Source organism: Bufo gargarizans, chromosome 6 (assembly GCF_014858855.1).
Source record: "Bufo gargarizans isolate SCDJY-AF-19 chromosome 6, ASM1485885v1, whole genome shotgun sequence".
Lineage (NCBI taxonomy): Eukaryota > Metazoa > Chordata > Amphibia > Anura > Bufonidae > Bufo > Bufo gargarizans.
This window is the reverse complement of record NC_058085.1, coordinates 240,533,881-240,544,885: the sequence shown is the minus strand read 5'-3', so window position 1 is coordinate 240,544,885 and position 11,005 is coordinate 240,533,881. Positions and strand designations below refer to the sequence as shown.

At 42.3% G+C, this 11,005-nt stretch overlaps 1 protein-coding gene across 1 annotated transcript; it reads left to right on the top strand.

Moving 5' to 3' along the window:
- Positions 1–841: 841 nt before the first annotated feature.
- Positions 842–7,732, top strand: LOC122941357 (zinc finger protein OZF-like). The gene is made up of 7 exons (XM_044298540.1): positions 842–891; positions 2,186–2,293; positions 2,444–2,629; positions 2,708–2,831; positions 2,923–3,020; positions 3,147–3,246; positions 5,474–7,732. The coding sequence occupies exons 2-7, from the start codon at positions 2,216–2,218 to the stop codon at positions 6,319–6,321; spliced, it is 1,434 nt and encodes a 477-aa protein (XP_044154475.1). The 5' UTR covers positions 842–891; positions 2,186–2,215; the 3' UTR covers positions 6,322–7,732.
- The last annotated feature ends 3,273 nt before the right edge of the window (positions 7,733–11,005 follow it).

Genomic DNA, 11,005 nt, shown 5'->3' with positions numbered 1-11,005 from the left:
ATACTACTACAGAGTGATCTGGATAGATTGGAGGCTTGGGCAGATAAGTGGCAGATTAGGTTTAACACTTGTTAGGTTATGTACATGGGAAGCAATAATGCAAGTCACCAGTACATACTACATGGTAAAACACTGGGTAAGGGCTTGTTCACACAAACATATTTTGCGTTCCGCATACGGAACCATTCATTTCAATGGGTCCGCAAAAGACGCGGACAGCACTGTGTGCTGTCTGCATCCGTTGCTCTGATCCGTGGCCCCGCAAAGAGTCCTGTCCTATTCTTGTCCGTTTTGCGGACAAGAATAGGCATTTCTATAATAGGCCTCCTGTTCCGTTCCGCAAATTGCGGAATGCACACAGGCGGCATACGTTTTTTGCGGATCGCAAAAAAATGGCACGTCGTGTGAACGAGCCCTAACATTGACATGGAGAAGTGAACAGCAAACTAAGCTATAGAAACCAGTGTCAGGAAGCTGCTGCCAAGGCCAATAAGATAATGGGTTGCATCAAAAGGGGCATTGATGCCCGTGATGAGAACATAGTCCTAGCACTTTACAAATCGCTAGTCAGACCACACATGGAGTACTGTGTACAGTTCTGGGCTCCAGTGAACAAAGCAGACATAGCAGAGCTGGAGAGGGTCCAGAGGAGGGCAACTAAAGTAATAACTGGAATGGGGCAACTACAGTACCCTGAAAGATTATCAAATTAGGGTTATTCACTTTAGAAAAAAGACGAGGGGAGATCTAATTTTAATGTATAAATATATCAGGGGTCAGTACAGAGATCTATCCCATCATCTATTTATCCCCAGGACTGTGACGAGGGGACATCCTCTGCGTCTGGAGGAAAGAAGGTTTGTACACAAACATAGAAGAGGATTCTTTACGGTAAGAGCAGTGAGACTATGGAACTCTCTGCCTGAGGAGGTGGTGATGCGGAGTTCACTAAAAGAGTTCAAGAGGGGCCTGGATGTATTTCTGAAGTGTAATAATATTACAAGTTACTAGAGAGGGGTCGTTGATCCAGGGAGTTATTCTGATTGCCGGATTGGAGTCGGGAAGGAATTTTTTATTCCCTTAAAGTGGGGAAAATTGGCTTCTACCTCACAGGTTTTTTTTTTTTTGCCTTCCTCTGGATCAACTTGCAGGATAACAGGCCGAACTGGATGGACAAATGTCTTTTTTTTCGGCCTTATAAACTATGTTACTACTATGTTATATAAAGGGATTAGCAAAATTTCGCTCAGTCCATAAGGTGAAAACTGTCTGTGTCCTGAAGGGGTTAATGGCCCAAATAAAAGTGCAAATAAAATAAATACATTTTTAAATTGTGTCCCTTTTCCATTATGGTCGGTTTGGTATAGGGGATATACAGGTTAAACTCGAAAAATTTGACTATCGTGCAAAAGTCCATTTATTTCAGTACTGCAACTTAAAAGGAATTGCATTAATGCAGCTTAAAATTTGAATTTAGTGAAAAGGTTCGATATTCTAGGCTCAAAGTATCACACTCTGGTCAGCTCATTAATCCATACCCCCTGAGCAAAGGGTACCTCAAATTGTGACTTTGGGGTTTTCATAAGCTGCAAGCCATAATCATCCAAATTATAAGAAATAAAGGCTTGAAATATCCCGCTTTCCATGTAGTGAGTCTATTGCATATGTTAGTTTCACCTTTTATGTTGCATTACTGAAATAAATTAACTTTGCACGATATTCAAATTTTTCAAATTTCACCTGTACAGTTAACAGTCATCAGAGGTAGGCTAGGCCGCTAGATTATTGGAATTATTTTTTTTAAAATTACTATAATTTTTTTTCTTTATCCATTTTTTTAAATTTTGCCGCTTTTTAACACATTTTTCCTGTATTTGGGACTGACAAATTAGCCCCAGTGGTATGAGAAATGGAGCCTCTCTGTAGAGCTGATCTGGGTTTCCTACACTTACCTGGCACCCAGGGACCACATGAACACTAGGACCAGAGCTGGAAACGGCATGGCTGCTTCCTTATTTGTATTCACAAAGCTTATCCAGTGCTGTCTATACTGTAAAAATAACCTAAGGAGATTAACTGTTAGAAATGCACCACACTTTATTCTTTTAGTAAAGCTTTTTATCCATTACATGGTAGCCCCCAGTTTAGTTTACCTATTTTTAACCTATTCATTGTCTGTCAACAGAGGACTCGAAGTAATAATCAAACAGTCAAGATGGACAACAGCAAGAACCCCATTTCTGAGAAGATATTGAATCTCACCCTTGAGATAATTAACTTGTTAACTGGTGAGGTAAGATATTCTGGGAATAACATCTCATGACATCACTGCTGCTGTTTTAGTATTTGTAGCGTATTTTGACCAGAAACATTCAGTGACTGCCTACTTAGGTGTTTTAGGGCTAGAGTACACAAGAGATTGAAGCTGTGTCTTATATTATAGGATTACATGGTTGTCAAAGCATCTGCTGAACATGCGACACCTATCAACTATCTCAGGATTTCAGAAGAATGTAGCAGGACTCAGAGCCCCATCAAGAGGCCTCTGCGTCATTCTCCAGTACATAATAATAAGGATCAGGCGATCCTAAACATCATCAACAAGATAATTGAGCTGTTGACAGTAGAGGTGAGCGGTGATGGGTATATTGGGACAGTAACACCAAGGGAGGTATCTGAATGATGCCGGTATCATTGTGTGTGTCAGGTTCCTATAAGATGTCAGGATGTCACTGTCTATTTCTCCATGGAGGAGTGGGAGTATATAGAAGGACATCAGCATGTGTACAAGGACCTCATGATGAACAGTCACCAACCACTCATATCAGTGGGTAAGAGTAGACTACGAAAGAGGGAAGTTTTGAGGGCATAATCTAATCTTTTAGTCAATATGTATTTCATCACTGTATGTGTTTTCTACAGAATCATCCTTTATGAGCAATTCAACAGAGAGATATTACAGTCCTCCATATTCCCAGGATTTTCCCGAGGAAAATCACAGTGTTCCACCAGAGTCTCAGGTAGAAGTTTTAATGGAGACTAATGATAAAAAAATTACATCTTGTAAAAGCAGTGCTTATTGACTCTTGATATACTATCCTATACTCTGCTTTTATTCAATTGAATCTGAATTTTGTATTATTTAGGATGAAGACCAGGTTATTAAAGCCAATATTATCCAGGAAGAGACCTTTGTGATTGGAGACCAGCCATATGACAAAGAAATTCCACCTTTTATCAGTCCAGGTTTCAACAATCTCTTATTCTACCTTTTGTTTCTGTCATTGCAAACTAAGGATAAAGTATAGGCCCAGTGAGAAGGCTCGGACTGGCTCACAGGGGAACAGGTGAATCCCCCGAAGCGCCCCTGACATAGGTGGCTCCAGTCCCCCAGCACAACATCTCAACCAGCCTGTATCCATAAAAAATGGGACAGATTATTAAAGGGGTTGTCCCACTTTGCTTTTTTAATCTTATCAGCAGTAGATGTCCTGATAACTTCCTGGTTCTCAGGCAGTTGAGTGAAGGCCACGCCTCCTCATGACTCACCCTGCGTGCTCGTTCATGTGTATGAGGTCATCCACATGGAGCCGTATGTGAGGTCCCGCCCCCCCCCAGTATAATAAACATTGAGTGCGGCCCCCCCCCCCCCAGTATAATATACATTTAGTGCGCCCCCCCCCCCCAGTATAATATACATTCAGTGCGGCCGCCCCCCCCCCAGTATAATATACATTCAGTGCGGCCACCCCCCCCCCAGTATAATATACATTCAGTGCGGCCACCCCCCCCCCCAGTATAATATACATTCAGTGCGGCCACCCCCCCCCCCAGTATAATATACATTCAGTGCGGCCACCCCCCCCAGTATAATATACATTCAGTGCGGCCACCCCCCCCCCAGTATAATATACATTCAGTGCGGACCCCCCCAGTATAATATACATTGGTGGCGCAGTGGGAAGTGCCAATGAGGGTTAAAAAAATAAATAAAAAATTAACTCACCTCCTCCAATTGTTCGCGCAGCTGCCGGTCTCCTGTTCTATCTTTAGGACCTGTGAAAGGACCTTTGGTGACATCACTGTGGTCATCACATGGTACATCATATGATCCATCACCATGGTAATGGACCATGTGATTAGCTCAGTGACGTCACCAAAGGTCCTTTCACAGGTCCTAAAGATAGAACAGGAGACCGGCAGCTGCGCGAACAATTGGAGGAGGTGAGTTAATTTTTTATTTATTTTTTTAACCCTCATTGGCACTTCCCACTGCGCCACCAATGTATATTATACTGGGGGGGTCCGCACTGAATGTATATTATACTGGGGGGGGGGTGGCCGCACTGAATGTATATTATACTGGGGGGGGTGGCCGCACTGAATGTATATTATACTGGGGGGGGGGGGGGTGGCCGCACTGAATGTATATTATACTGGGGGGGGGGGGGGGGGGGCGCACTGCGCCACCAATGTTAATACAAATGCAGGAGGTGGGTGCCGGAGTGAAATAGCCGGCACCCGACCTCTATGATAGGGGGCTGCGATCAGCGGCAGTTAACCCCTAAGGTCCCGCTCCCTGTCATAGAGGTCGGGTGCCGGCTATTTGATTCCGGCACCCGCCTGCTGTATTTGCGCATGCGCGGGCGTGCGCGTACTTGTAGGAATGGAGAGGCGGCCCGAGTACTTGTTCAGCCGTTGTGCGCAGGCGCGGCACAGCGATGCGGCCGGACGAAAGAGGCCGTATCCATGGGATACAGAAAACAACAAAGGAATCGCTTTACATGATTTTTTGAATGAAAGGTAGCTTTTGGATAATAACATGGATAGGAAGATATGTTGTGTGGGGGTAAATAGATTAGATAAAACCTATTTTATGAAGTGGGACAACCCCTTTAAACAGACTGCCTAGTTTATTACTATACATGCAGCAGGTGATTAAGTGGCTAAGATGACTAGGTACAAAAGGCGCTAGCCTCTATGTTGGCCTTGACTGCCGGTGTGTGCATAAGCAGGAGATTTATCCTATAGTGTGCAAGCAGGACCACCACTGCAGGTTTACAGGGTGGTTGTAACCACGGAAACAAGCAGTGTGTAATGTGATAGAAAAATGAATCCAGCCAGCAAAGGAGATAATATGGACAATCACAATACATGGAAAATGCCATTTGTTGAAGTGAGACAACCCCTTTAATTCTTGTGGAATACTTAAAGGGTTAACAAAGTTTTGAATAATTATAGTGTAGTTTCTAATATGGGGTCATTTATGGGTGGTTTCTATTATGTAAGACTCTCAATGTCACTTCATAACTGAATTGGTCCTTAAAGTTGGTTTTGGAAATTTTCTTGAAGCTAGCAAATACTTTTGTAAATAATTATAATCTTGTTTTCGACTGGGAAAAAAAAATGTCTTTGAAAAACCTTTCGTGACATTGCCTACATCATATTTACAGATCTTCTCCTCTATTCACAGCCAGTGAACACACTAGTATGATTGCCACAGAGGACTATCTCCTTTCATCCCAAAACTGTGATGTAGAATACAGTGCTGGTCATGCTGCCAATATGCCACCTGATTCCTGCAACCATGAATACTCTCTTGAGGATGGACACCAGAGGATCCAAATGGCAGTGAAGCCCTTTGAATGTTCTGATTGTGGAAAGCATTTTACTCAAAAATCATACCTCAGTGGACATCAGATCAGTCACTCAGCACTGAAATCATTTACCTGTAATACGTGTGGGAAGGGTTTCTCCCGACAAGAAAGCCTTGCTTTACATCGCCGAGTCCACATGGGTGTGAAGCCATTTATATGTTCCGAGTGTGGAAAGTGCTTTGGGTCCAAATCAGATCTTATTAAACATCAACGAACTCACACGGGAGAAAAGCCATTTCCTTGTGCCGAGTGTGGGAAGTCCTTTTCACGCAAGTGCACTCTTCTTCAGCATTACAGAACCCACACAGGGGAGAGGCCTTTTACATGCACGCTGTGCATGAAGAGCTTTACATGTAAGTCGGTTCTTATAACACATACACGGACTCACACGGGTGAGAAGCCATTTCAGTGCACAGAGTGTGGTAGATGTTTTACTTTTAAATCCGACCTTGTGAATCATCACAGAACCCACACAGGAGAGAAGCGTTTTCCTTGTTCCAAGTGCGGGAAATGCTTTGCACGCAAATCCTCTCTAGCCCAACATTGGCAAATTCACACGGATGAAAAGCGGTTTGTTTGTCCTAAGTGTGGCAAATTTTTCACTCGCAACTATACTCTTGTTGAACATCAAAAAACACACAAAGATGAAATTCAGTTCTCCTAACAGGGAGAAGAAATGTAACACACAGGGGACAAGTTATCCTCAAGCATGGGGAAGGAGCCCATACCAACAATCTCACAGTGGAAGATATTGTGATCCTACCAACTATGAAGCTTTAGATTCGCAGTCCATATACTATGGACTGTTTTAAATAAAATCTGTAAGGAAGCAAATAAGATCTACAGTATATTGATGTTTTTCTGATTAAGATTATAGGACTATATTCTCACATCATGTGCTTTGAGCTTTGTTTATCAGTGGTTTATTAAACTGTGTGCAATGGATAAACCTCTCTAAAGGTGTCCCAAGCTAGTGCTAGAGTAACATACCAAGTACTCTGACATACTACAATCTCTCAGCACAAACACCAAGCATTTCTGCACAAAAACTGCTCAGTGCAATACATCTTCATTAGGTTAAGGTTCCAGAGCTGGTTCCATCTGTTTATGGGCACTCAGATTGGGACTGGACCAGCAAAATCTCTGCTATTGCCATATTATGAAGGGTAATGTAGGTATACCACTCTGGAACCCATAACTGTTCTGCTGCTAGAAATACTTGCACTAATACTGAAAACTCGTATACTTCATCATGCCTTATACTCCAGTTACAATCAAATCTGCATTAAAGGAGGTTTCTGGTGCTTTACTATTGATGACTTATACTCAAGATAGACAATCAATATCCGGTTGTGGGAGACTGACACCCCAGCACCCCCAATGAGCAACTGTTTTGGAGTGGCTCCATGAGCTCTGCGGCCACATATACACAGTTCCATATATTTCTGTACTGGACACAGCTCATAATTGCAGCGTTGTTCCCACTAAAGTGAATCGGAACAAAGTTGTACTTGCCAATTAAATTCACTACAGAAAGGGATGGAGCTGTGTAATTCTGGTACAGGAGCTACTGCAGAACCTCTGCCGATCAGATATTGATGGTCTATCCTCACAATACGCTATCAACAGCAAAGTACTGGAAAATCTCTTTAAAATTGTTTTATCTTCACATTCAGATTGCTTGACATTACATTTTTATTTTAAACTCTGCGGCTTATGTGTCTGTACATGGCATGTTCAGCTGTAATGTTGCAGTATAGTACTATATAAGACAAACATCTCTTTGTTAACAGGAGTGGAAAAAAATGCTGTCAATGTAAATATAGTGATGTTGATTGTGAAATGTGTTTGTTGAATGAAAGCCAATTGGTAAACTAGTGAATAAAAAAAGTGTGTAAAATAGTGAACAAAAGAAAAGGTAAAAACAAGTTAAAAAAAAGGTTTAGAAAGTACACTTTTGTTGCTAACGGTTTAGACATACCAAATTTACAGTTATACAAGCTGTACGCTGACTACTTTACATTGTATCAAAGTGTCATATCTTCAGTGTTGTCCCATGAAAAAATATAATAACATATTTATAAAAAATGTGAGGGGTGTACTCACTTTTTATATATTGTGGGGTTTCGCTCTGGTAGATTGGGTAAGCGGTCGCAGTACAGAGGCAAAATACAAGTTCTTAACTCAAAACGTCAGTGTTTATTTACACAAAATGGAAAGTTCATATAACATAAGTCACCTTGCTGGCAGTTCTGCCTCCAGTAGTCCACAGCAGGCTTTAGGGGGCCTGTTTCCCCAGCATGCAGCTCTCAGCCCTCCAGCACGGCACAAAGCCTCAGATCCAAAAAACAGAGACATCTCTGCTGAGCCCAGCTGCCTATTTAAGGACAGCCAGGTGCTGCCAAAACCCGGACCGGCACTTAACCCCTTTCCGACATATGACGTAATAGTACGTCATGGCGGCAGGTGGGTTCCCGCATTTTGACGTACTATTACGTCATGGTGATCGAGCGGGCACCGGAGCGGTGCGCGCCCGATCACTACAGGGGTCCAGCAGTCCCTGATAGCCAGGCCCCTGCTGTATCCACCGGCAAAGCTGTACAAGCCGATGCCGGCGGATTAACCCCTTTTATGCCGTGATCAGCGCTGACCGCAACATAGAAGGGATTTGAGGGGGGTGAGGGAGCCTATTGAGTCCCCTCGCTGCTGTGGCAGGGACCCAATGGGTGAGAAGGCAGCCCGATGCCATGCAGAGGCTGCCCAATGCCCTGCATGGCATCGGGACCTGCCTTCTACGGGTGCCCAGGAAATCCAGCCTCAGGTTGGGTCTCCTAGGCAACCTGTTAGTGTATTACTCAGTGTAATACACTAACAGGCAATGCATTACAATAGAGATGTATTGTAATGCATTGCAGAGGGGATCAAACCACCCCCAAAAGTAAAGTCCCAGAGTGGGACAGAAATAAAGTAAAAAAATGTCCCATTTCTTTTTAATAAAAAATAAAGTTTCAAGTAAAAAATGAAAGAAAAAAAAAAAAAACCCTTTCCCCTGATTTTATATAAAAAAATTGAAAAAAAAAAGAAAACACACAGATATTAGGTATCGCCACGTCCGTTACGACCGGCTCTATAAATATATCACATGATCCACCCTGTCTGATAAACACCATAAAAAATAAAAACTGTTTAAAAAAAAAAGCCATTTTTGTCTCGTCACCTTACATCACAAAAAGTGCAACACCAAGCGATCAAAAAAGCATATGCCCCCCAAACAGTACCAAACAGTCACCTCATCCCACAAAAAAAGAGATGCTACCTAAGACAATTGCCCAAAAAATAAACTATAGCTCTCAGAACATGGAGACACTAAAACATAATTTTTTGGGCAATTATTGTGTTAAAGTTAAATAAATAAAAACAGTATACATATTAGGCATTGTCGCGTCCGTAACAACCAGCTCTATAAAAATATCACAGGTGAGCACAGTAAAAATAAATAAAATTTAAAACAGTGCCAAATAAAGCTATTTTTTTGTCACCTTACATCACAAAAATTGCAACACCAAGTGATCAAAAGGAGTATGCCCCCCAAAATAGTACCAATCAAACCGTCACCTCAACCCCCAAAAAATGAGATCCTACCTAAGACAATCGCCCAAAAAAATAAAAATAAATATGATTCTCGGACAATGGAGACACTAAAATATGATTTATTTATTTTTTGCTTCAAAAATGATATTATTGTGCTAAAGTGAAATAAATGAAAATAGTAGATATGTTAGATATCACCATGTCTGTAACAAACTGCTCTATAAAAATATCACATGACCTAACTCCTCAGGTGAACACCGTATAAAAAATAAAATAAAAACAGTGCTAAAAAAGCAATTTTTTGCCACCTAACATCATTTAAAGTGCAACACCAAGCGATCAAAAGGGCATATACCCCCCCAAAATAGAACCATCATCAAACCATCATCTCATCCTGCAAAAAATGAGCCCCTACCTAAGACAATCGTTCAAAAAATAAAAAAAGCTATGGCTCTTAGACTATAGAGACACTAAAACATTTTATTTGTTTCAAAAATGCTATTATTGTGTAAAACTTAAATAAATAAGAAAAAGTATACATATTAGGTATTGCGACGTCCGTAACGACCTGATCTATAAAAATAATACATGACCTAACCCCTCGGGTGAACGCTTTAAAAATAGTGGTGACAGGTCGGGCCAATTCCGTATCTCCTCTATTTTGTTCACTTGGGGTTTGATGACTCCGCTCCCAATGACATACACCAGGTACTTAGTCTCTTCTAACCCTATCGCACATTTTTTTGGCTTAGCAGTTAGGCCAGCTTTCCGAAGGGAGTCCACTACAGCCTGCACTTTGAGTAGGTGACTCTCCCAGTCGGTACTGTGGATGATAATATCGTCCAGATAAGCTGAAGAGTACAGACGATGTGGACGAAGCACAATGTCCATTAGTTGCTGAAAAGTGGTGAGGGTGCCATGCAGGCCAAAGGGTAAGATCTTATATTGATACAGCCCCTCAGGCGTGATGAAGGCAGTTTTCTCTTTGGCAGCCTCCGTTAAGGGCACCTGCTAGTACCCTTTCGTGAGGTCCAAAACAGCAAAATACCGGGCTTGTCCTAACCTCTCAATGAGCTCATCCACCCGGGGCATGGGATATGCATCGAATTTGGAAACCTCGTTAAGTTTTTGAAAGTCGTTACAAAACCGCAACGTCCCGTCCGGCTTAGGCATCAATACTATAGGACTGGCCCATTCACTTTTTGACTCCTCAATGACGTCTAGCTGCAACATTAGCTGCACCTCCTCCAATATGGCTTGTCGCCGAGCCTCATGTACCCAGTATGGTTTTAATTAGACTTTTGCCTGAGGTTCAGTACCTCTTCTCTTTGAAAACCCGGATGCGGGCTGTCTTTTGTACAGGCTTACCTATCTTTCCATGGTTTGAGTAAATTCACATGGTAAACCTGCTGGTGTACCTTGTAGTTTACATCTCCAAATTTCTCGAGTACCTTGTAGGCGCCCAGCCACCTAGCTAGGAACTTACTGTCCACAGTCGGCACCAGAACCAAAACCCGATCACCCAGGTTAAAGATCCGGACCAGAGTCTGACGATTATAGACCCAACTCTGGTCTCAATGAGCTGCCTCCATATGCTCCCTAACAAGAGGCAACACTGTCTCTATCCGATCTTGCAACTCGGTAACGTACTCAATTACACTTTCATCTGGAGTGGGTTGTTGTTCACATGCCTCTTTGACGTCAATAATTGGGAGAGGTACTAGGGGACTACAGAAATGTGGCTGGGGGCTAGTTAT